The sequence below is a fragment of the Thamnophis sirtalis genome, unplaced genomic scaffold, assembly GCF_051295495.1.
Source record: "Thamnophis sirtalis isolate CommonGarterSnake01/CBP01778 unplaced genomic scaffold, rThaSir2_p1.2 scaffold_10, whole genome shotgun sequence".
In the NCBI taxonomy this organism is placed as follows: domain Eukaryota; kingdom Metazoa; phylum Chordata; class Lepidosauria; order Squamata; family Natricidae; genus Thamnophis; species Thamnophis sirtalis.
In genome coordinates, this window is record NW_028261390.1 from 19,096,271 (window position 1) to 19,123,796 (window position 27,526).

At 37.9% G+C, this 27,526-nt stretch overlaps 1 protein-coding gene across 5 annotated transcripts in view; it reads right to left on the reverse strand.

Moving 5' to 3' along the window:
- Nucleotides 1-27,526, reverse strand: part of PPP3CA (protein phosphatase 3 catalytic subunit alpha) — a 222,408-nt gene that overhangs the window by 69,588 nt on the left and 125,294 nt on the right. For all 5 annotated transcript variants that reach the window (XM_087724153.1, XM_087724152.1, XM_087724155.1 and 2 more), the window contains exons 3-4: nucleotides 21,054-21,178; nucleotides 1,091-1,202 (exon numbers count right to left, since the gene is read on the reverse strand). In XM_087724153.1, coding sequence (XP_087580279.1) covers nucleotides 1,091-1,202; nucleotides 21,054-21,178 — 237 coding nt within the window. The remainder of the gene's footprint in view (nucleotides 1-1,090; nucleotides 1,203-21,053; nucleotides 21,179-27,526) is intronic.

Genomic DNA, 27,526 nt, shown 5'->3' on the forward strand with positions numbered 1-27,526 from the left:
ATTTACAATTATGTAGTAATAGCAATTAATTTCATACACTATAAATAAGTCTTAAAATTGTTAAAAGGTCCCACTAAAAGCTATTAATATTTTTTTAGTCAATGCAAAAGTTTCTTTCAAAAAACTAAATTTCTTTCTATATTCCATTAAACATTTTCCACCCTATTTAAGGATAGGTCAGTTTCCAAAATCTCCCCTCTGCGTTTCGTTAATTATCTATACAATCATAGCTATAAATAAGTTAGAACATAAAATTAATCTGAAATGCTAACTTATAAATTATGCATAGTAAAGAAACAATAAATTATGACACAGTCAAGTAAATTAATAGACCTTTCGTTCTCTGCTCATAAACTAAATACCACTGTACACATTTTCATAGGTCGCAGCTCCCCTAATCTGACCACACCATATTTTGATGAAACTATCAAATGAGAAAGCAATGAGGAGCAAATAGGAAAAAGGAGGTAGAAAACAGTAAGGATTAGAATGGGAAACCAACTCTTTAATGTTCTTTTCTTCAATTTTGGAGAGAACTACAATTTATGGCTAAAGTCAAATGCATCCTTTCAACATTTATGACTGCAGTCCCCTGACCTTTTATTTGAGATCAATGAAACTGAAATATATCTGCTGTAATATTTTTTTTTACTGCAGATGTATGCAAGCTTAATTTCAGTTTTAGGCTACTTTATGGATGAATTTGGATAATGGTGGAAATAAGAACAATTTGCTTTCAGAAACTCCATCCCTGTTTGCACTCCATCAGTGGATAACATAAAAGGATACATTTCTGAAACTTTGACAACATGGAAAACCAGGAATTCATATGGTGCCAGAGGAAGATGGAACATTTATTCAGTCAATGTAAACTCACAGAATCCTGATACCATTTCAAGAAGTATAATCACATTTGAAGATCAAGGGATGAATGCTTTTAGATGGCAACTATCCATGAGAATTTTTGAAAAATCTAAATGCATGTTTTAAAAATGGTATTTAGTTTACTTGTTTTATTCCTGAATGAGATTTTTAACACTCTCTCAAAAAAGGAACAGAATCAAAAGAAGACATTCTGAATCATACTTACATTCTTGTTTAAATGTGAAATACTCTGTTAAATGTCTACATTCATGATTCCCACGCAGTAAAAACAGTGTTTTGGGATAAAGAATTTTCAAGGCCCACAAATAAAGCACACACTGCAAAGGAGAAAAAAGGTAGAAAGGTAATCAAGAATGAACATTCAAATTTTCTTTATACAGCACACATATGAAATATTAAATTAATCACTCCTGGCCACATCTAGAAGCTTTTCTAGGCTTTTAGATATTATGCACTTGTTCTATTCGCTTCAGCGAAGTCCAATACCTCATGAATTTTAATACATTTACCAGTGATAGACAAGCCATAATTCTTTCAGAAATGTTGTTTTCATACTAGGAAGAATGACTGAACTTGGTAATGCTATATACATATACAAAGATCAATTCAGTTGGGCGGAATGACATTCATTCATTGAGAAGAAGGGAACAAATACTCTTCCTCACAAGAGTTGCTTTCTTTGTTTAATGAAGCAGACAAACAAACAAACCTTAATATTTGCTACTTTCATGAATAAAAGCCAAGTTATTTTTGTCATTAGCTTGCATTGCCTCCTAGGCAGACGAGAATTTGACAAATGAGTCCTTTGATCTAACTGCTTTGATAAGCTTACTGAGCCTCGGTGGCCCCAACAATCTGGGTCCTCATTTTACTGACCTCGGAAAGATGGCTCAGTAAGCTTTGATAACTGCTTTGATAAGCTTACTGAGCCTCGGTGGTGCAGGCCACTTCTGCTGACTACAGGCTACCCACAATTTGGCAGTTCAAATACCACCAGGCTCAAGGTTGACTCAGCCTTCCATCTTTCCGAGGTCAGTAAAATGAGGACCCAGATTGTTGGGGGCAATAGGCTGGCTCTGTAAAACCACTTAGGGAGGGCTGTAAAAGCACTATAAAGTGGTATATAAGTAATTGCTAAGAGCTATTATGGGAATTGCCATTCGCTAAATAAATAAGAAAATAGTTAATAAGAAAAATAAGAGTTACTTTGGGAATTTCCTGTTTGTTTCAGCTTATTGATATTACAGAGGACCTGGATTTTCAGTTTTCTTAAAGATTTACAGCTAGTTCATTTTCAGGAGAAATGGGTTTCTGTGTTTGGGTAGGTTGGGTCATATCTCCTATGGAAATCTTACAATATTAAATGGAGCTTAAGCAAAGAGAAGGACACATTTTCAATTAAAAAGAAAAAAAAGTGACACTTTTAAAATAATTTTCTTGTAAACAACTCTAAAACAAATCTGTTATTATTTATTTAGCTACTTGAGAATGTGGACAAATACCTCCCCTAAGTTGATAGATGATGCTTGTTAACACTACTTTCAACAGTTATGTAAAGTTTAGAAAAATCTCAACAAATAATGAAAATATTGAAAAATGCAATATTTTACACATTTTTTATAAATACAAAAACGCTTAGAAGAAAAGTTTGGATTTTTGCAAAGCAACTTTCTTAGTTTTGAGGAAGGGAGAACATAATTTTAAAGCAATACTAACTGCTATGCAAAGCTAATAACTGTTACACAAAATACCTGATGTAAGTTCAGAGGAAAGATCAGGTCCTAACCTACTGATGGGAATGGGACATTATAACACTAATCTCCAAATGTGATATATTTGGATACAGAAAAGTAGTCTTAAAAGCAGTGGTGGGTTCTGGATCCTGTTGCAACCGGTACGGTGCAACGGGGCCCGGCAGCCATCACATGAATGTGTGCAGTGCACGTGCACGCAGCATGCACATCCATCTTTACCTCCTGCGATGCTGCGCGATGCCTCCGCAACGCTTCAGTTGCTTGCCAGAGCATTGCACAGGCACCGTATACTCTGCACGTGCGTGGAAGTTCCGAAGAGATCAAATACAGGTAAGGATGGCGGGCAGGTGGGCGGGCCCTCCGAAGCACCATACCGGAACGGTACCCGGTGCTCCTGGCACCGATATGCCCATACCGCCTGCAACCCACCACTGCTTCAAAGCATTGCGCCAAGAAAAATAATGACTTGGAAAACTGATACTAAGACAGAAGACAAAATTACTTTAAAAGATTCACATAAGGATCAAAATTATATTGAATAGCAAACAAGCTAAATATTATTAGACAACCATAATTCCATTCAAGTCAAATTAAACAAAGTGTGCTTAATTTGGTGCTACAAACTAATAAGTGGTAGAAATTTCTGTATAATCCATCATAAAATAGAAGATGCTACTTAGGCATGGTTATTTCTGTATCTAATACTTTCTATTTAACCCTATATAGATTACTTACATTAGAGGTAAGAGGCTATACATGAGTGGTGCAACAGAATACTTCTAGAGCAGGGGTGCCAAACTGGTGGCCCACGGGCCGGATGCATCACCCAAAGGCCACACCCACCCCAGTTCTGCGAAGGGGAAAATGTCATTATACGTCACATGACAGCAACATGACCCTGCGAGTTTGACACCTGTGTTCTAGACAGGGAAAAAACCAAGGCTACATAAATACAAGGTGCTAATGGCCATGGACACTGCTTTGGAAGGGAGAAGAGAAATGGAAAACCTGAAGGAAAGGGGAAATTAAATGCAAGGGAGTCTAGTCTGGCAAATAAGAATCATTTTTCAGACTGGAATGGATGGTGTATAAATGTAATCAATAACTAACTTTTTTTTTAAAAAAAAGGCATATATAAAAGGAAGACACTATTTAGCATCTCTATTTTCGCAATCTATCTTTTAGCAAAATAGAATGAGGCATTGATAGACCAAGTCCTCCCCAATCCAGTTGAATCCAAATGATTTAATCATTAAATGCAAACACTATCAGATCTTGGAACTCTTGCTAGTTTTAATCCCTCAACCAATCAACTAACTTTACCAATATAATCCAATACATGAAGTTCCATTTCTTACTTTCAATACATTATTCTGTCACTGAGATATATCCACTGTGTGTGTCTATAAGAACCCATTACTCTTCCATATAAGCATGCTACGTACGGTAGTACATATGGTATCAACATCACTGCCATTTTCCAGAATGGATCAGAACCATCAAATGAACTCAGAGAGCAAGCTGTCTTGTGCCATCCAGTTTGATATTTGATCTATACATCACTTAGATGGACTATTATCTTCTCATAACCCAAACCTTAATTTAGCAATGGCCCCATCTGGAAGATCATGGGCTAGCAGAAGTTCTTCATTTACAACAGATGCTAAGCTGAAGAAGATCCTTAGCAATATGCAAATTAATCTTTTAAAATATATTTCTTTTATTTTTAACAACAGAATGCGAAGCTTCATAATGAAACATCTAAAGTCTGTCAACACGTTCTACATAGGTCAGAGCGGTCTTTCATTGTCTGCTTTCAGACAGAGTAATATGGGTGGAAGATGTGAATGAAACCCAAATCTGGAAGTTTTCATTATTTGAAGACATATAGATGTACTGTGAGTGTAAAACAAAAAAGATTATTCTTTTATAAAAGATTATAACGATGGGCAACTGGGATTTACAATCACAGATTGAGGGAATGTATTTGCTTCCTCTTCTAAACTCCCTTTATAAGTTTATATAATAAATAAAAAGGTTTATTACCTATAATAAAAAGGCTGATTATATTATTCTACAGATCGAGATTTAATTTGTCTTTTTTATGTTTGTGTTTTTTGGGTTTTATCACTTTTTGTTAATTAGTTTAGTTAAACTAAAGCAAAATATAAAAAAAGGAAAAACCCAGCTCCAACCTCAAGAATCCCTTCCACAAAAGAAAATCCAACGGCCATAACTTGGAAGTCAGAGGGAAAATAGCCTGTGGAGGTGTTAAAGGTATTTTAAAATTCTGGTCACACACATAAGCTGGGTTTATGCCTCTCCATGATGAAGGATTATGATTCTTCTCCTCATTTCCTTTGATCACAAGACACCAGTTGCTATCTGATACGTTACGAGCTTTTTGTCATGGAAATCTGTTCCTTTCAATTCTATTTACAAGACTGCACAATGCACTACACCAGGGGGGGGGGGCAAACTCGATTTCATTGAGGGCTGCATCAGCGTTGTGTTTGACCTCAGGAAGTGGGGTCAGGTTGGCCTGCTATACGTCACTCGTGTCAAGGATGCCTGAAAGCTTTGCCAGCAAAATGGGTTGTTTCCAGGGTGGCCCTGTGGGTCAGATCTCAGCATCCTGCGGGCTGGATCCGGCCTCCGGGCCTTGAGTTTGACACCTCTGCACTATACAACCCTGCAGACATCAAGAAAGTTACAGGTCATTTTTCAAAAAGGTTTTTTATTTGGTTTTTTCTCTTGCTCACAGGAACCAGAGGCACAATACTTTGCTGTTTTCCTGGTGGAAGGCAAGAGGGACAACAGGGTCATTCACCATCTACCCAACAAAATAGCCATGCCCAGGTGAAGACTTAGAATATTTTGAATCTATTTCCTTGTCAACTTCCCTCTCCCACTTTAACCCCCTTCATTGTGATTAGTTCCTGTAAAGGTGACATTCCCAGGAGTACCTCTGGCTACCCAAAAGGAAATTGAACTAAAGGAGAAGACCTCTTCTTCAAGATAGATAGATAGATAGATAGATAGATAGATAGATAGATAGATAGATAGATAGATAGATAGATAGATACTGTGTTTTCCCAAAAATAAGCCATGGTCTTATTTTCTTTTGATCCCCAAAATAAGCACTTGGCCTTATTTTTGGAGAGGTCTTATTATTTTTGAGGTGCAGGAGGCAGTGAGTGTGATCACCTTATGGCTGTTGCTGTGTTGCAATATTTTCAGTGAGGGTTTATTTTGGGGATGGACTTATTTTGGCACATGCGCTCAAAAGCCCGATTCAGCTTATTATCTGGGGAGTCTTATTTTCAGGGAAACAGGGTGGGTGGCTAGATAGATAGATGGATGGATGGATGGATGGATGGATGGATGGATGGATGGATGGATGGATGGATGGATGGACGGACGGACAGACAGACAGACAGACATACATAAAAAATCAAGAATGTGGTTTGCTGATCCATGAAGCACATCTATTCAACCTATCTGGCTTCTTTATAGGCAAAATATGTTCCCTTTTAAAGGCATGATACTAACATGGCATTCTGGATTTGTTTTTCAAACCCAATCATAGTTTATGTTCCATGCTGGATATGATACTGAGATATGGGCTATCCTGAATCAATCCTATAGTTTGAAAATAGAAATGGTAGGGGCCCCCAATTTTTCTTTAAAATCTTTTTATGCTGTTTTTTCTCTTCTCCTTTTGATAAAAGTTCTTTCCATAAGTCACCCTCCCTGATTCCTAGGCCCATTCACTTCTCATTAATGCACTGAATCATTTCCTAACATTCTAGCGGTAAGTTCTCTTTCTTTGTAGTGAGTGACAACCTAAAATAGCAAAAGACTTTCATCTGGTTGCCTTTCTATTTTGAAGGGTTTTTTTCCTATTTCCTTTTGCCGACAACTAATTGAGTGGCCTGAAGCAAGGTTGCAACTCTTCTTTGTATTCCAGTTTATATATACAACAAACTATAAATCATAACATTGATTTACTGCAAATAGATGCCATGAGGTTTAATTAAAAAGTCGTGTCTTCTTTTAGGCTACAGCCATGATGACGAACCTATGGCACGCATGTCGGAAGTGGCACGCAGAGTCATCTCTCCGGGCACGCGAGCTGTCACCCATTGGTCTTCCAGGTTCCAGCGGACCGGCCACCTGGTCTTCACACGCACGGGAGTGAAACAAAGCAGAAGGCCAGCTACCCGTTGCGCATCCACATGCTGGGCAGCTGCTCTTCTGGTTTATGGTCCGTGCATGCGCACCGGCCACCCTGGTCTTCCAGTTTCTGGTGCACCAGCTTTCTGGTCTTTGCATGCAAATGCACACCAGAAACAAGAAGACCAGGTGGCTGGTGCGCATGTGTACAGTGAAAACTGGAAGAGCAGCTGCCCATCATGTGCATGTGCGCTGGGTGTCTGCTCTTTCAGTTTTTGGCACATGCATGCATGCACCCATTTCAGCACTCAGTGCCGAAAAGATTCGCCAACACTGGGTAATAGAAAGTGCATGGTTTTTTCATATAACAAGCACATGATACCTAAACTTTTAATAAATATAGAATAAATATAGTAAAATGTATGTGTAAATTGCAATCTGAAATTCAATGACATTACAATATAATAGGAATTACCAAGTTTTTGGTATTTCACCTAAGATCAAGTCTCAACTCCATGACAGCGTTGAGATACTATCTATTCCTTAGGTTTCAACAATATACTCTTTTCTACGACATTGATTCTAGGTGGGAATTATGGAAACTAAAAGCCAGAAACTACTCTGAACAATACTAGGTTTTATAAAACTAAGAAAATTAAGCTGTTTCTCTTTTTGACAAAGTATAGTCTAATTAAAAAAAATTTGAAACAATCTTCTATAGTATTTTCTAACTGTTCATCAATCCTAAAAGGAGACGTTCTGGCTTCAATTGAATATTAAACTTCAAAATCCATTGTATCAATGTATGTATTTTAATCCATGTTTAAGATTTTTCACATGTCCGCCAGTGGTGGGCTTCTATTTTTAAACTATCAGTTCACTCATGTACGTTTTGCACATGCGCAGGAGCAATTGGATGGGTGGGCGGAGCCTCCCACCACCGCTACTACCTGTTTGCCTGATCTGAGTCAAAGTGGGAGCAATCCACCACTAATGTCCATACATTATTTTATAAAAATTCTCCTTAAAATCGTAACATAATGAAAATTTCAACTCTTTTAAAATCATATTTTCCCACGGATCCATCTGCATATTATAATCAAAAATAATCAGCTGACCTGTAACCCATTCTTCCTGTTTCAAGTGTCAACAAAAATTGATACATTTTAGCAATTATATGTTCATCATCAATGCACAACAATACCTCAATTTATGTCTTTGTTCCATACCAGAAGTCTTTTTATCCATTTTGAATCTTTCTGATAACTGTAAATGGCAAAACCATTGACAACCATTCTTCTGCTATTAGTTGCTCTCTCTATAGATTGATTTTATATTCCTTTTAAAATTTTTGCAATAATTCTTGATATGTTAAGTATTTGTTTTTGTTTGCCCTCTATTGCTTCTATGCACTGTAATCCACAGAAATGTTTTCAGGCATAGTCTGGTTTTCTATATATTTTACATGCTCAATATGGCATATCTAATAAAATGGTATTTAAAATACATGTTAATTTTAACTTTATTATAACATATATCCATGCCATCCAAACTTCAGGTCATAGTCATTTAACTCTAAAAGGCAAAGAATGGGTTTCTCTGCTCAAACATCAAGCTGCAAAATACAATTTCAAATCCAAGAAACCTCAGTCTTCTATACTTTGCTTCTTGTAGCACATTATATTTAACCTGAGAGTCTCCCCCCCACTTGTCATATCTTCTGCCATTTTGAATAGTACATCACTTGTAAAAATATGTATTGTCTTGACACAGAAACATCATTCTCAGCAAAACATTAATTTTCACCACAGAAGTTCTTCCTAACAGTGACAATTTTAATTTGTCCCATCTTAAGTCTAAAAAAAATTGAAACCCCTGTGTCAGTGCCTCACCAGCCATAAACCTCACCACACGTCACTGCTGCAAATCTTTCTTTCATTTCTTTCATTGAAAGCACCCAAACTATTGGCAACCGTTGCAGCCATCTTCTTGCCAAATTCCTCAAACATTTTCTGCAGTAAATCTAATGAAATGTCACTATGGATAAATTGTTCTGCTGAACCTCTCCTTCCTTCTAATTTTGCATCTTTTCTTGTGGTTGCCATTATGATAAAGTAAAAGTATGTTTATAGCTAGGGTGAAAGTTAAATGCATACTTCTCTTTTTTCGGTTTTGCTTTTCTCTGTCTTTAACACTTTACAGTCAATTAGCTCTCTGTAATTAAAAGTCACATTGTGTGGCTCATAATACCTTTATCTTCTTGTTTTGTAAAACTCACCGATTATCTATTTTCCTTAATAATATACAATCAGCATTCTCACTAAGTTCTGGTCTTTTATCTAATTAACTTTACTATTTTCAAAGACACTTTTGTCAGAAAAAAATGTATTCTATTTTCTACATCTCCTACGTCTGTTTAAAACTTTCTTGAGTCACAAACTTGTTAAGATATTTACTTCTAAATTTAAATCTTTTAAGGAAGGATTTTCTACATCTTCTTAATTTCAAAAATAAGACAACATACTGACTTTGTTCCTTTTTTGCTGTTCAGAATATCTCCTTTAAGTTGAAAATTGATTATATCCAAAAGGAGTGTAAGGAAGTAATGTTTTCGCTAGCTGTATCTGTAAAGCCTACACTGAGAATTTGGGAAAATTTGGGAGTGTTGATATTCCCTTTGTTCCCAAGCTGCTCAATTCATGATCAACCACAGGAAGCTCAATTCTTGTAGCATCCTCACAAGGAGCAGCTATACAGAGATAAGTAGTCAATCTCTTGATTGATTCTTCTGGCAGGGACATTTTTCTCAGAATCTGCTTCCTGGTTCTGATTTCACTATGACACTGTCTCTGCTCACAGGGACATCTAACCCACCATAGGTCCTCATCCAGAAGCCTTTTTAACAACCTATTCCAAATATGTGTTTTTTTGTCAGATCATAAATTCAGGAATAAGTGTAAGATTTTTTTACTTCTTTCTTTTTATCATACTACATGATATATTGATGTTAACCATATGCATTCAGAACATACAACATAGGAAAAGGAAACTGCAGTGGCATCTTTATCTGATCGAACACAACTAAGAGCCTTCACCAGGACTTATTCAGTGGCGATACGGGCGGCAAAATGTGCTCATTTTCCCGCTCTTATTGCGTCCGCAGAATCTCGCCCGGCCGCCCTGTTTAGGATAACCCGCTCCCTCCTGAAAGGGAGGGGTGCGGGAGAGCCCTTACAGGGAAGAGCTGAGGAATTTGTTCAGTTTCTGTCGGACAAAGTCACTCGGATTCGGACAGACCTAGACTCCACTTGGACAGTGCCAGCCGAGATGCCGGGGGAGGGCCTTGATCGGATTTCTTGGAGCGAGTTCCAGCTTGTCGCTCTTGAGGAAGTGGACAAGGCCATGGGAGCGGTGAGTGCCTCCACCTGCTTACTGGACCCGTGTCCCTCCTGGCTGGTCTCGACCAGCAGGGAGGTGACATGAGGCTGGCTCCAGAGGATTGTTAACACCTCTCTCAGGAGGGATCTTTCCTGTACCCTCTGAAGGATGCGGTGGTAAGACCCCTCCTTAAGAAGCGTTCCCTGGACCCAGCTATCCTTAATAATTATTGTCCAGTCTCCACCCTCCCTTTTGTAGGGAAGGTTGTTGAGAAGGTGGTGGCCTTTCAACTCCGACGGAACTTGGATGAAGCAGATTATATGAATCCCTTTCAGTCAGGCCTGGTTACTGCACCGAAACTGCTTTGGTCGCACTGCCCAATGATCTCTGGCAGGCCAGGGATAGAGGACATTCCTCTATCCTGGTGCTTCTTGACCTCTCAGCGGCCTTCGATACCATCGACCATGGTATATTTCTGCGACGGTTACAGGAGGTGGGAGTGGGAGGCACCGTTTTACGGTGGTTCTCCTACCTCTCAGACAGGTCACAGTCGGTGTTGGTCGGAGGACAGAGGTCGACCCCTAGGCCCCTCAAATATGGGGTGCCGCAGGGCTCGGTCCTGTATCCCCTCCTATTTAATATCTACACGAAGCCACTGGGTGAGATCATACGCCGGCACGGGATTAAATATCATCAATATGCGGACGATACCAAACTGTATCTGTCCGCCCTGTGCCAACTTAGCAAAGCGGTGGAAGTGATGTGCCAGGGCCTGGAGGCTGTCAGGGTCTGGATGGGAGCGAACAAGCTTGCACTCAATCCAGACAAGACCAAGTGGCTATTGATGTTGCCTCCCAAGGATAGTCCAGATATTCCATCCCTTAGCCTGGGGGGTGAAACCTTACACCCCTCAGAGAGGGTCCGCAACTTGGGTGTCCTCCTGGATTCACAGCTGACATTAGAACACCTCCTGTCAGCTGTGACCAGGGGGCTTTTGCCCAGGTTCGCTTGGTGCACCAGTTGCGGCCCTATCTGGACCGGGAGGCACTTCGAATGGCCACTCATGCCCTCGTCACCTCAAGGCTCGATTACTGTAATGCGCTCTATATGGGGCTGCCGCTGAAAAGTGTTCGGAGACTACAGTTGGTCCAGAATTCAGCCGCGCGAGCAATATCGGGTCTACCTAGATACACCCATGTTACACCCATCCTCCGCGAGCTGCACTGGCTTCCTATTGGTCTCAGAATGCGCTTCAAGGTGCTAGTCATTACTTTTAAAGCCCTACATGGCTTAGGACCTGGATATCTGAGAGACCGCCTCCTGCCACATACCTCCCAAAGATCAATAAGATCTCACAGGTTGGGCCTTCTCCGGGTGCCGTCGACCGGACAATGCCGGCTGGCGGCCCCTCAGGGGAGGGCCTTCTCTGTAGCTGCTCCGGCCCTGTGGAACGATCTACCCGTAGAGATCCGGACCCTTCCCACTCTTTCGGCCTTCCGAAAAGTCACGAAAACCTGGCTGTTCCGGCAGGCCTGGGGCTGTTGATCAAGGTCCAGCCCCACTTAAACAAAATGTTTGGTGTGTTGTTTTTTAAATTGTATCTCTTCTTTATTTTAACTTTTACTTTTATTTTTGTTCTGTAAGCCGCCCAGAGTCCTACGGGATTGGGTGGCATATAAATTTATTAAATTGCCAATTGTCAATTGATTAAGTAGCTTGAGAGGAACCGCAGCAATCTTAAGCCAAGCTGGTTGGGAATTTAACTGTTTAAGCATTGCAATCTCGTTTTTTCTGCAGTGCCTCAAGTTGGTGTTACATTATCACTGGTAACATCAGCCTGTTTTATTTTACTCACAAAGATTGTATTAACACAAGTTTCTTTAACCATATGTTGAATATTCTTTGACTTATTTATTTATGACATCTGGAAGCTCATTCATCAAGGATGGATAACTAAATTAATAATTCATTAAGATGATGATATGTAAAATGAAAAATCCTCATATTTGAAATGCTTTTCACTCTAAGAGATTCAGTACTAATTAACTACCTAGCTTTTTAAATAATATTTACGAGATTTACTGAATGCAAGATTTTTATATTGTCAGTTTCATGAAGACCTGGTTTTAAATGGCAGCAAATACACGTAAGTATAAGTAAATAATGCTATGGCTCACTCTTTAATCAAATGACTGGATGAGGGCTAACAAGCTTGTACTCAACCCAGAAAAGACCGAGTGGCTGTTGTGTTTCCCTCCCAAAAATTTGGTTAGTGTTCCAACGCTCAGGCTGGGGGGCCAAAATTTACACCCCTCAGACAGGGTCCGCAACTTGGGGGTCCTCCTGGATCCACAGCTGACCTTTGACCACCACCTGTCGGCTGTGACCAGGGGGGCATTTGCCCAGGTTCGCCTGGTGCGCCAGTTGCGACCCTACCTGAATCGGGAGGCTCTCACAACAGTCACTCGCGCCCTCGTGACCTCTAGGCTGGAATACTGCAATGTGCTCTACATGGGGCTGCCCTTGAAGAGCATCCGGCGGCTTCAGCTAGTCCAGAATGCGGCCGCGCGAGTGATCGTGGGTGCACCTCGGTTCACCCACATAACACCTATCCTCCGCGAGCTGCACTGGCTACCTGTTGATCTCCGTGTGCGCTTCAAGGTGCTTCTTACTACCTATAAAGCCCTTCATGGTAGTGGATCTGCGTACTTGGGAGGCCGCCTCCTGCCAATCACCTCCTCTCGACCCATAAGATCCCACAGATTGGGCCTCCTCCGAGTGCCATCTGCCAGCCAGTGCCGGCTGGCAACTACGCGGAGGAGAGCCTTTTCTGTAGCAGCTCCGACCCTCTGGAACGATCTCCCCATGGAGATTCGTACCCTCACCACCCTTCAGACCTTCCGCACAGCCCTCAAGATCTGGCTATCCCGCCAGGCCTGGGGGTAAAGACCATAATTTGCCCCCGCCCGAATGTTGAATGAATGTTGTTTGATTTTAACTATATACTGTGTTTTTATGTCATTGTATGTCTTCCTCTCCCATAAGTTGTTAGCCGCTCTGAGTCCCCTCAGGGAAAAGGGCGGCCTATAAACGCAACTGAACTGAACTGAAATGAGATGGTATTTGGCCATTTCATAGCATTCTTGTTCTATTAGAGCAGCGGTTCTCAACCTTCCTAATGCCGCAACCCTTTAATACAGTTCTTCATGTTGTGGTGACCCCCAACCATACAATTATTTTCGTTGTTACTCTATAATGTAACTTTGCTACTGTTATGAATAGTAATGTAAATAGCAGGATGTATTTTTATTGTTATAAATTTAACATAATTAAACTATAGTGATCAATCACAAAAACAATATGGAATTATAACGCACTAAAAAATGAAAATGCCCACATCGCCAAGCAAAACTGGTAATAATAATTAAAAAAATATCTTCGTCCAAAGAACTCGTAATTAGAGGGATCAAGAGTTTTTTCTATGATTGTTCAGTGGCTGCCAGGGAGTTAACTGGGGGTAAAAAGCCCCACTCGTGCAACCGAGTAGCATTAATAACCAGGTGTCTTCCCAATAGGAAAAGCAGTGACTGGTGTCATAACCCCGCCCCTCAGTTCTGATTGGCTTGGAACCCAATAACCTTGTGTAATGAGAAGCTCCAAATCTGACCTCATTCCAATTTACACAAACTTTTTAAAAGAGCCAGAAGTGCAATTGAGATTTCTACCCCCCTCCCCACACGCACATATAGACTCCCTATTTTTTTTTTACATTTGCATTTCTCCTCCTACCCTGCTTGTGCGCTTGCGTGTGTATTTGTGGGTGTGTGCTTGCGTGTGTGTGTGCGCGGGGGAGAGAGTGCGGCATAGCATGCTTTAGAGTCCAAAGATTTAAGAGTTCTGATGGTCTTAGGCAACCCCTGTAAAAAGGTCATTCGACCCCCAAAGGGGTTGTGACCCACAGGTTGAGAACCGCTGTATTAAGAGTATAAGAATTTGAATACTGGTTTTATTGAAAATTGACCAAAGGCTTTGTGTACAAAATAATTTTGTCTGAAATGTGTACTTCTACTTAAAATAATCAGATCAAGTGTTGTTTAAATATGAAAATTAGAACATCTATAAAATGCATTGAGTATTATCTCATTAGCAAATGCCAAACAGGCAGTTGCTAATCCTGAAAATGTGGTATTGTTCAGACAATTATCAGATTGCTACTTAGAGCAAAATTTAGATACACTGCACAAACGTCCCTGTACTCCATTCATTAGAACAATTATTTTCAGATGATTGCATGAAGAAAAATCCAAATTCAGAATTATTTTAGGTTTCTTTTGAAAATTGGAGGAAGCCCTTGTATCTGAAGTCCCTGTCCAATTTCAAAATTAATCCAGTTCTGCACTACCCTACCAGCAGGAAACGCATCCCTCTAGCTATAAACATGTTCCATCATGCATTAGAAGAACTTTGGAAACTGCACAGGTCACAATTCTGTGTCTTGTCTTCAAATTCTACAACATTTGAGACACGATACCCAGCATTTTAATTTAGAGTATATGTCAAGGGACAAATTAAGCAGAATGCTATTCTGTGATATTCCTCTTTGATTTTAGCATATTGCAAAAATATTCAGATAATGGAAGGGGAATCCTTATTGCAGCCAGAAATGTATTTTGCTTGCAAAAGATATGCTATGTTTGCCAATCTCTATTTACAAATCATACTTGTTGCTTGGCCCTTTAATAAAATATGTCACTATATAAAATTCAAAAGATTTTTTGCAAGTGACATTTATCTGAAGGTCAGTTCTAACTTAAATATGCCTGAATTATAAGACTTACTGTATATAGGAGCTATAGTGGAAAAATGCATGAGTAAACTATTTACTTCCAATTGGCATAGTCAGTTTTGAGCATTTGGATGACTGGAGAAAAGCTAAATTGTGCAAATTTATGGACTTAAAAGACACTGCAGGTTTGGCTTCCATTCTAGCTGCTTTCTCAGCTATAAATCATTTCCCTATTTGAAACTCCTATTTAGATGATTAAAAGGAAAGACTATATGTGTGTGTGGGGAGGGGGGGGTAGAAATCTCAATTGCACATTTTTAAGGAACAAAGAAAGTATGCTTTTAGATTTCTGCAGAAGAGAAGAACTTGAATAAGACAAGGCAAGATAAATCTACTGATAATTCCTGGAATGCAATCATTACAGCTTTTCATTTTTGCAAAGAAGTGAAACGCGACAGTTTAAAGATCAAACTATATCAATAAAGGAGAATATTTGTAGATCAGGATGGTATTTGGAATGATGGATCCTTGGTGCTCTCTGAGCTTGCTTGTTTTCTTGCAGATGTTTCATTACCTTAACTAGATAACACCATCAGTTAGCACTGATCAGCTAGCACTGATGAGGTTACCTAGTTAGGGTAATGAAATGTTTGGAAGAAAACAAGCAAGCTCAGAGAGCACCAAAAACTCCTAACCAACCTGTTTATTCAAAATCAGGTTAAAAGAGGCTAGAATTCAAAAGAGGCTAGAATGGCAGATTATACCTGAAGTATAATGATGTTTGATGTTGATGTTTATTGGTCTTGTATGCCGCCCACTCCCGAAGGACTCTGGGTGGCTTACAATAAACAAGGGAAGGGGATAAATAAACAAAACAACACTTTAAAATACACAACAGTCACAGTTTCCGTGGGGCTGGATATTTCGAAATCCCCCCGGCCTGCTGGAGCAGCCAGGACTTAACGGCTTTGCGGAAGGCCGGAAGGGTAATAACGGTCCGGATCTCCATGGTTAGGTCGTTCCAGAGGGCTGGAGCTGTGACAGAGAAGGCTCTCCCCCGGGGAATCGCCAGCCGACATTGGCTGGCAGATGAAATCCGGAGAAGATCTAACCTGTGAGATCTAATCGGTCTATGGGAGGTAATCGGCAGGAGGCAGTCTCTCAGGTACCCAGGTCCGATGCCATGTAGGGCTTTATAGGTAACGACCAGCACCTTGAACCGGGTCCGGAGACTAATGGGTAGCCAGTGCAGCTCGCGGAGGATAGGTGTGACGTGGGTGTACCTGGGTGCACCCACAATCACTCGCGCGGCTGCGTTCTGGACCAGCTGAAGTCTTCAAACACTCTTCAAGGGCAGCCCCATGTAGAGCGCGTTACAGTAATCCACTCTTGAGGTCACAAGGGTGTGACTGTCTGAAGGGCCTCCCGATCAGTTCTGGAAGAACTGATATACTCCTCAGTACGATATGTAATACAGGAAAAACTAGTAAGTAGTTTCACGCCATCAATGATCATCAGAGAGCTATCCACTCCCTTTCAAGAGGACAGTAACATTATTTTTTTAATGTTTTTAAAGAAGACTATTTGGGGGAGGGGTGTCTAGAAAATACAAAAGGACAACATTTGGGGAAGAAATAGTGAACTGAACACTACTCTGCTAAAAGCATGCATGGTATCCTAGTCCATCTTAAAGAGCTGACACATGGTTATAAGATAGATGCCCAATCATGAACCATTAGATGATCTTTTCCAAGACCATATGTAAATAAAGATTAACGACATTGTTAAATTTAATTCACAATTTCTTTTTTCTTCTTCTGATGTAAAGATATCAGTAACAAAATCAGAGTAGGTACTGCTGGTTATGTCAGCTGAAGAATCTGCAAACTCCTAATCTGTCTTCCAGAAATGAGGCAGGAACTTTTTTGATGTCCAACCTCGCAAGATAGAGAAGGGACAATGTCTACAGTATCCTCAACTCTACTGATCAAAGTGGTCAAGGACTATGAAGAAATGTCCATGTTTATGGATATGGATATCTGGACAAGGGTATACGGATGCCTATGTGCTACTCCTAAGAACCCCTTGAGTAAAGAAGTTAATGCTATACAAGCAGGAAGAACAATATAGATATAATGGACATGATAGGAAGCTTATGAAAAGGAAAGAACTGTAAGATATTGTCATTTCTGGACATAAATGATATTAGAAGAGTCAGGAAGCGCTGACTAGGAATTGCACTACCATACATGTCAGGGAAGTTAAAATATCAAAGAAACAAGAAATCAGAAGTTTAAGTGGTAACTCCTACACCAAAATTGATATTGTGATGCATCTAACACCACTGTGTGCAACAATGTGTAAACTGCATTGTTTACTAGTGTGTTTCTAGGTGCAATTCAAAGTGAAATCAGATCTAGCATAATGGGCACAAATGGGAGAAACCTGTCACCAGAGTGTTGGCTGGTCATAGAAGATGGACTTTTTCCTGAGAGGCCCATGATCAATGAAACATCCTCCCTTTGGAGAGGAGGATGTTATTTTTCATAAGGTCCTAAAAACTGGGCTATGTTCCAGAACCTGTGCTGAATGTGTTAAGAGCCCTATTTCCTGGCTTTATTGCTAACTGGACAAATATTTCAGCTGTTATATATATTTGTTTAGAATATTTCTACTTTAAAATGTTTTTGTATGTTTATTGTAATTTATTATTATTATTATCTCTTTTATTCATTACACATGAAACTCAGTCAACTGAACATTTTAAAATGTATCACAAATATCATTAACTGGTGCTAATATGGGTTACTACCAGTGTCCTAGGTGTCAACCAAATTTATTATTATTATATACTTTATTCATTAAACATGAAACTCAGCCAACTGAACATTCAAAAATGCATTACAAATACCATTTACTGGTGCTAATGGTTGATTCAGTTTGCTGTCAGTGTCCTAGGTATTATTATTATTATTATTAATAATAATAATAGTAAGCCCCCTAGGGTCATTGACTGAGATGGGCCGCTAATAAAATTGAATGAATGAATAAATAAATAAATAAATAATGGAATGAATGAATTAATATGAATCCTTCATACTAGTTGCAGTTTTAACTAGTACCTATAATGTCCTCCATGAAGTTATAATAATTCAAATTAACTGTGCATAAAATATTCTGTTCTGCAACCATGCATTCTTCATCAGTCTTAAATGAATGATCCTGTATTCTAGAATGAAGAAAAAGAAATAAGTCTTTCCATCAATTTTTTCCCTGTCATGTTGTCTATTTTGTCTAAAACATGTCTATTTTGTCTCCAATTATTTGAGCATTAAGGATTCCTATAATAATTTATTTTTATTATTTATTTAGCTTGTAACAATCTTCATATGATGATTTAAAGCACTTTGAGAAGATTCAAATAGGTCTTCTATAAGAGACACTAGTTCTCTTGCAGTGTTAGTACGGCAACACAGAAAAGTGCATCTGGCACGCTCATTTTATTCCTCTTAATTTTTATGCTAAACTGAAGACTTAATTACTAGGCTAAACTGAAGTGTTATCTAACACACTCCCTTCAAAGGAAGAACTTTTTTTTTAAAAAAAGAAAAAAGTAATCATACTTATAAAGTAAATGGTAAATTAAAGAAGAATGAACATAGCCTAGTTCTAACTTATTTCTGGGGTGGAAGAGATAAAGGACAAATTTATCATTAAAAAAAAACACCAGATATTTTATTGAACTTTGCAGTATGTATGTATGTATGCATGCATGTATGTATGTATGTATGTATGTATGTACGTACATACACACATACACACACACACACACATAAATAATATGCACCCCCACGCATGGTATATATAAAAGTTTGAAATGCTTCATTTTCCTTTGAAATGCATTATTATATTTCTCCCACCCACCTTGTATAATTTCCAATTCTTGTTCCTAAAAATACAAAGGTTTTCTTCATGCACTGTTGTCTCTATTTGAAACAATTTTCAGGCAGCAGGCAATTCCACCCACCACAAAAAAAGACAGATTCAAAGAACTTAGAAGCTGATGGTCCAAGCCCTTAAAACCTGTTTGACTTTACAATAGATGTTATCTTTTCCTTAATATCTGGAATATGATTAAAAACATAGACTGGCCTTAAGGAGCACTATTAACCTACACAAAGTGTAACTTAACAGGAGAAGGACGAATACATATTGTCCCTTTATTCATCTTAATGTATTTTATAAGGAAGGAACATAATTAAATGCAAAATAACTGTTAGTCATCACAATTATCTGATGCTATTGCAAAAAAAAAAAAAAAGGAAGATTGCTTTTAGACTTGGCCAAATTACAAAGTTTAAAATCATTTTAAAACTATCAGGAAGGTGAACATGAGTGATTTAAATTGCAAAGCATGGAAGTCAGAAGTTTCGGTGAACCTCCCCAGAGCTACTCATGACTTGCTTTTGAAGTTCCAACAACTGCTCCCCTAGTTAAGGTAAAGGTTCCCTTTGCACATATGTGCTAGTCGTTCCTCACTCAAGGGGGCAGTACTCATCTCCATTTCAAAGCTGAACAACCAGTGCTGTTCGAAGATGTTTCTGTGGTCATGTGGCCAGGATGAGTAAATGCCGAGGGCCCAAGGAGTGATGTTACCTTCCCACCAAAGGTAGTCCCTATTTTTCTACTTGCATTTTTACATGCTTTCGAACTGCTAGGTTGGCAGAAGCTAGGACAAGTAACAGGAGCTCACTCTGTTATGCAGCACTAGGAATTCGAACTGCCGAACTGCCAACCTTTCTGATCAACAAGCTCAGCGTCTTAAGCACTGAGCCACTGCGTCCCTTACTCTCCTAATTATTTGATGGCATTTATGGCCGTGAGCAACCATCCCACATTTACAATGTCCATGAACACCTGACCACAAATTGTGACATTTCTTTTGCTGCAAACCAATGTTTACTTCCAGTTTAAAGCAAAAATCACCCAATGGATAAAATGGGCTCACTTAAGGACCACTCCATTCACATAACAACTGCCACTATAATGTTTATAAACTCCTATGTGGTCACATAATGACGAGTCGTGAGTTGAGGTCTACCTATAATATTTTGACCTTTTTGAATATGCAGTATCATTTGGTTTTAATGAATATTTTTTCAATCGAATAGGCTAACATTACATATTGGTTCTCAGTACAGGTAAGCAAAATAATTGGGACCAGAATTTCCATTGCTAAGTGATGTGGCCATAAAGTTTGAGATTATGTAATGTCACATGTAATGTCAAATGATTGCACGCTTAACATTGGCAAGCCTGACAGTCTCTGTTGCCACTGTTAAACGAGGATGAAGGGTCATTAAGTAAGTCCAGACAGCTTGCAAGCAAGCCAGCAGGCAGATATGTGGCTGATGCCAGGTGGGGAGAGTACACAGGTGGTGTGTAAGGCACTTGGATGGGAGTAACTGCTGCCAGGTGAGGGAGAAGGTGAGTAATTTACCAGAGCTACTTGCAACCTTCCTTGCCAGCTTCCTGGTTGATTTTACTTGTGTGAAGCTAGCAGGTAAATGTATTAAATTGTGATCACATGATTGTGGAATGCTACAATTCTCATTAGTGCAAGCCAAGTGTCTAGATTGTGAAGGTGTAAAAGAAGTGGTGATGGTACAGCCAGAAACGTCCAAGACAAATGGTAAGTACCATTTGTTCAACACCATTGTAACTTCAGTCACTAAACAAGACTTTTAGTGGACTATCTGAAGGACTATAGTGGACTATCTATCTCAAGGACTATCTGTAATGATTTCAGGACTTAACAAAATAAATTCAACTTGACTGAATTTAATAAATATGAAATATTAACTATTTTTTTTAACAAAGTGTAATACTTAAGCTAGAAGGAAAAGAGCAAATATGCTTGCAGTAATTCAACGGGATGCTTTGTACAGTACACCGTGTTTGCCAAAGTGGCAGCATGAAAATATACTTTTAGAATTATAATATGCTGAAAGAAAAAGAGAAACCAACATGCACTGCAAATTCATTTCATAACTAAAGAAGAAAACAATGCTTACTTCAATACTGAAGTATCCTCTGTCAACATAGTCCCCTAGAAAAAGGTATCGTGTGTTGGCAGGAGAACCTCCCACTTCAAACAGCTTCATCAAGTCAAAGAATTGTCCATGGATATCCCCACAAACTGAAAGAAAATGATGGATATAATCATTAATTATGTTATACATTATAGAACTGTATTTATTTTCTAAATAAGTGAAATGTAACTTACATCTAATGTAGGATCTGGACTATTTCTTTCGAACGTATTACATCACTGACTTGCCACCAGGATGGGCAACTATTCATAAAGGTGCCATAGTTGCCTACTCCTGATCTACACTGACGACCAATAACCTTCCAGTTTGCTATCCAAGTTTCTTTAACTGCTATGAAACATGGAATAAGGGAAGAACTATGGAACTGATCTACATCACTATATGCATAGTTGGCTCAGGCATAACTTCAGGTGAAGCATATTGACTGCCTCAAGTTACAGATGTTATTAATTGATAGCAATGTCTTGCAGAGATATAACCAAGTTTGGTTTGAAACTAGATTAGAAATTATTTGGAATTGCATATATACCACCTTTAATAATGAAAGAAAATAAGGCTAATAATGCAACAACTATCAATCTACACATCTGCTATTATATGTAAATATATTCCTTTACACTTCCCACTGTGATATAATTTAAAGCACAGTCGTACAAATAAAAGTATACTGATATCTCAAGATGTTTTGCCATTTTAAATTTAATATATTTAATAATTATTATATCTGAAATAATATAAAATAAGCTGGTTTATTAAAACAGCTACATTTAATTTACATTAGCACAAGTCACGAATAATTCGCAAGATAAACTTTTTATGTATATAATTCTTTAATTATATCAAAATATAATTCAATGAACTATTTTGTTTTTAATAACCTTAATAACTTTATTAAATTTTAAAAGAAGATAAAACCCAAAACAACAAAAAAGGGCAAAGGAAAAAGTTAAAATATGAAAAAAGTGTGGTAGAAGATTATACAAATATATATATACCGTATATATATATATATATATATGTGTGTGTGTGTGTGTGTGTGTGTGTGTGTGTGTGTGTGTGTGTGTGTGTGTGTGTATATATACACATATACACACACACACACACATATATATATATATACACACACACACACACACACACACAAAAGAGTTCCAACTCAGTATAGGAAATCAGGTAATCTTTTAATCTAAGTTAAGCATAACATAAGCCAAATCATTAATTAAAAATACTTATCATTATAAAAAATTGTAAATTAATCCCTAATTTAAAAACAAACCTAAGCAAAATCTTATTAATTTATTTTACCTCTATACATTATATTTACCTCACTAATTTAATGCTTTAAAAAATCCTATTCAGAATTTCATTCATTCTATTCACCCATCATAAGACCAAATTCTTAATCACCATTACACATGCCTCTTTATATTCTTATATAAATCTCATTAAAACAATTCACCATAAAATAATAAAACCCAAATATTAATTCACTATTAAAAAATTAACTGTAAAGTAACCATTCTTAATATGTAAATCTCTACTAAAATCTATTAATATGTAAATCTCTAATAAAATCTATTTATCTAAACTCTCTTATCAAATATATACCCTTAACAAATATATTCTTTCAACAAATATATACCATTAACAAATGTTCATAATGAAATACACTCTTGAGCTATGTAAGTAAGCATAAGAATGCAAGTGCATTAGGTTTTTTTTTCTTTTAAGAAAGATAAGTTCATTTGCACTGAAAACTGTACCCAAAAAAGTAAAGAAATATGTAAGCTCGATTTGATAATCACACTATGGTACTGTATCAACATCTTCTGTATATTTTTGTGGATATTAAACTTACTCTCTTGTGTTTTAAAACTATGAAATTTTAATCAACAAGATTTCTACCTGTGCTTTCTGCTGATGTAGCTTGGTTCTTATGCTACATTTTTACATTATTATAGTCTTGTGCATGGACATTTCAATCTTCACCAGTCCCATATTTTCATAGCTTATTTGTGAACATGGAGAAATCTTTACTTGGACAACTATTCCTGCACCCAAACAAATAATAAATTCTCATCAGGTTTATTTACTAAAACCATGTGCTACCCCCATGATAAAAACGTCAATGTATGACTTAGAACAAGAGAAGCCATTTTTATATAGTTGAAATTATGGTGTAGCAGAGGTTCTGTTAATATGATAGCATTAAAATTTATACCACAGTTATATTTTTTTCACAGCATGGTGCCATATTATCTTGACTTATTCTCCAAGTGAAAACTGCAAACAAACTCCCTCGTCTTTGTCTTAATTGCTGGAACACCCTTGCTTGACAAATAGGAGAACTCAATGTACCAACCCTAGAAAAAACTCTATTGCTATAGTCTTGATTCACACAGCAGAAAAGGCATGCTCCCTTCAGTAAGAATAGCTTACTTAGGTTCTTTTGCATCTCTACCTAGGAAACTAGTTTAAAGCACTCTCAAAGTAGATATTTCATGTCAACTCTGTTCACTTCCTATGTTATAACAATACTTCTCAACTTACAGTCATTCATCTAGCAAGTATTCCAAGTTACAGCAACCGTGAAGAAAGTGATTTACTACTAGTCCACACACTTACTGTATGTTCTTCACAGCATTCCTACAGTCATGTGCTCACTTGGCACTTGGCAACCAGGATGACTTTAGGACAATCGCACTGTCCTGGGGTCATGTGATCATCATTTGCAACCTTCCCAGCTGTCTTCTGATAAGCAAAGTCAATGGGGGGGGGGAGTCAGATTTGCTAAACTACTGTGTGATTCACTTAACAACTGCAATGATTTACTTAACACCATGGCAAAAAGGGTAAAGTTGAGTATGGTTCACTCAATGTCTTGTTTAGCAACAGAAATTCTGGCCCCAATTGTAATTGTATGTCAAGGACTACCTATCACCGTGATGGCGAATCTATGGCACGCGTGCCCAGAATAGCACACAGAGTCATGTTGCCTGGCATGTGTGGCATCGCCTGTTCCTCTTCCAAGTTTCTGGCATTAATGCGCATGCAATGATCAACTGGCCTTTGTGCATGCAGCAGTGCCAGAAACTGGAAGAACTAGTCTTGCATTTTCTGGCATGAGCATGCGCGCCAGTCACTTGACTGGCACCTGCGCATGTATGGCAGTAACTGGAGGACCAGAAGTTCATTTTACAGCATTCACATGCCCCCTGGGCATCTCCTCTTCCAGAATGTGGCCCAGAGAAGTGTTTGCATGCGCTCCCTTTTCAGCATCCTTTTCAGGTTTGCCACCACTGATGTGTAACATTAAAGTTCACATCCATATTATTTTCGGTCCCAATATTTATCTTTAATTACTCATTTCTAAATTTTAATTATAATATAAATTGACTATATAAATATAGTCAATGGATGGAATCTACTCATGTATTTCTGTTAATGGAAAGAAGCTATGCTGAGGGATTTCTTTTACAGAATCCCACAGTTGAAGGTATAAAGGTGTAAGAATTATTTATACAAGCCAGTTATAGCAGATGGAATTACTCAAATCTAGTGCAACAATTTTAAAACTGTTTAAAATGGTATGCTTTCCAATATTTATAGAATATTTATAAACATCATGCTTCTTAAGACACAAGGAACAAGTATGTACTTCTGGCTTAAATTTAAGTTATAATGGACATAGACCAATAAGTACTCTAACATATTAAAACATATATCAGCAGAAAAGTAGTTTGTATACATATAAAGCTTTGGAGGAACAATCTAAATAAGAAAGTAGCTGAAAACCCAGTGGAAGATTGTCCTACCTTGCTCTGAGCAATTTTCTAGTGCATGATTTCTTTTTATTTAAACAAATATTTTTTTCACTGTTTCTATGGGATTTTAGAAATGCTATGTCCCTGTTTTAATCCATATTTTCCTAGGGTAGCTTACAACATAAATATCACATGTAAAAATAAACATTTAAATACACCATAATACAAACATAAAAACTGTTGGGATAACATCAGAAGTAGAATTTTCAAGTTGATCTTGAGAGTCAAGCAAAAATGTCTGAGATTTTGGTGCCAAGAAATGAAAGTTGAACTGGCAGCTTTTGGGATCTGAAAAGATGTCCATAAAACAGCACATTTGCTGCACCTTTCAGTATTTCTTAAAGACACCATGCTTCTTTCAGGGCTTGTATACAGCAGTAGCCATAGTAACCATTCCTGCTGCATCCTTAACTCAATATATTGTTTTCTTAGAGCATCCTACTAGGAGAGGATACCATGTTTGACAGCACCAAAAGATATTGTGAGCTCTAGGAAAATCAATGGGTTCATATTCCCCCTAATCTTCTTGGCAAAAAACAACAAGTGACAAATAAGATATAAACAAAATCTGATTGAAATGGATGAAGAAAAATTGACTGTCTAGATCTGGTCAAAAATTTCTTATAAAGCATCTCGCCATGGGACACACCATGGGACTTCTATTTTTCAACTCTTGGTGATCATGTGATAATTTTTGCAGGAGTGCTTTCACCATGGCTTCTCTAATTAAACTGGAAATACTCTTTCTTGAAAATAAGAATTAATATCCTCCTGCACTGCCAGAACACCTTCTCCCTACTCCATGCAATTAATCACAAGACAAGCTAAAATATATTGTCTCTTGCTCTCCCTTTCTGTCCAGGTTTTGAGCAAAACTCCAAAGGTATAAAACATGAATGGCAGGACACACATTAACCTAAGGAAATATTATAAAAAAGAAATAAAAAGAAATTATTCCTTTTCAACATTGGTTAAATATTAGCTGTGAATGCTTCCACAAAGGAATATTTGTGGAATATTATTTTGGACATCCTTAACCAAAGAACGGGATGCAGTGGCTCAGTGGCTAAGACACTGAGCTTATCGATCAGAAAGGTTGGCAGTTTGGCAGTTTGAATCCCTAGTGCTGCGTAACGGACTGAGCTCCCATTACTTGTCCCAGCTTCGGCCAACCTAGAAGTTTGAAAGCATGTCAAAATGCAAGTAGAAAAATAGGAACCACCTTTAGTGGGAAGGGAACAGCATTCCGTGCGCCTTTGGCATTTAGTCATGCAGGCCACATGACCATGGATATGTCTTCGGACAGCGCTGGCTATTTGGCTTTGAAATGGAGATGAGCACCACCCCCTAGAGTTGGGAACAACTAGCACATAGGTACAAGGGGAACCTTTACCTTTACCTAACCAGAAAACATTGATGACATCTACTGAGACAGCAGAATTTTAATTGTACTTTTGTTTCAACTGTAACTGACATTTTTATTTTGGGACTAATAGATAGGCAACTAGAAAAAATAATAATGGAACTATGTATGTACCAGGGTGGATTTGATTTAAATTGAGTCAATTTAAATCACAATTTAAATCACTAGTAAAAAGGCTTGATTTAAATCAATTTAACTTAAATTATAATTTTTAAAGAGCAACTGTCATCTCTGTCCCACAGCGGCTCCACCTCTGACCCCTGTTGATTCACCGACAGACCTCATATTGCAGAATATACAGCCTTATTCTTCATAACAAGCTTCATTTCATGCTGAATAAACTAAATTATTAATGTATCTTAAATAGAAAAGTACTTTTAGAAATATTTTTTAGTCCAAAAGAATTTTAGTAAAATGAATTGGATAAAAATAAAGAAGTCTGATTTCAATAAAAAATATGATTTAAAATTTAAAAATCTGGTGTGTGTGTGCGTGTGTGTGTGTGTGTGTTTTAAATAATCTATTTTTATCCACCCTGGTATGTACACACACACATACACACACACATACACGATAACTGCAATGAGGCTATTATATACTCAAAAGCAGAAAGGCTCAATGCTCTTCTCAGTGGAGGAAGGGCTGGTGAAGATGATGGAATTTGCAGAGCTGGCTAAATTAACTTATTTTAGCTATATCTATATTTATGGTTGATTGGAAACCCCTTTAGACTTTTTGCACGAAAAAAACTTATATTTTCTGCAGAAGAAATCTGAAACTTTTTTCTATTACTTTTCATTCTTTCTGCACATTTGATCTTTTCTTCTTTCTTTTGTTTCTTTCACGCTTTATTAGTTTGTACTGGTTTTTATGATTTTGTTATACAGCTTTTAATAAAATTTATATATTTTTATATAAAAAGATAACTCTCGGCAGAACCTTCATTTCTACAGTACCAGCATAAATATGAGGCTCCAGAGACAACAAAGTAAAACTTTATTACTGTCTACACAACATATGTAGAAAAAAGGAAGATGAGCTTGAATATAACTGTCTGGTTTGGTTCTGCAACCCAACAAGACAGACACAGACTTCAGAGGATAATTAGAACTGCAGAAAAAACAATGACTACCAACCTGCCTTCCATTGAGGACTTGTATACTGCACTTTACAGACCCCTCACATCC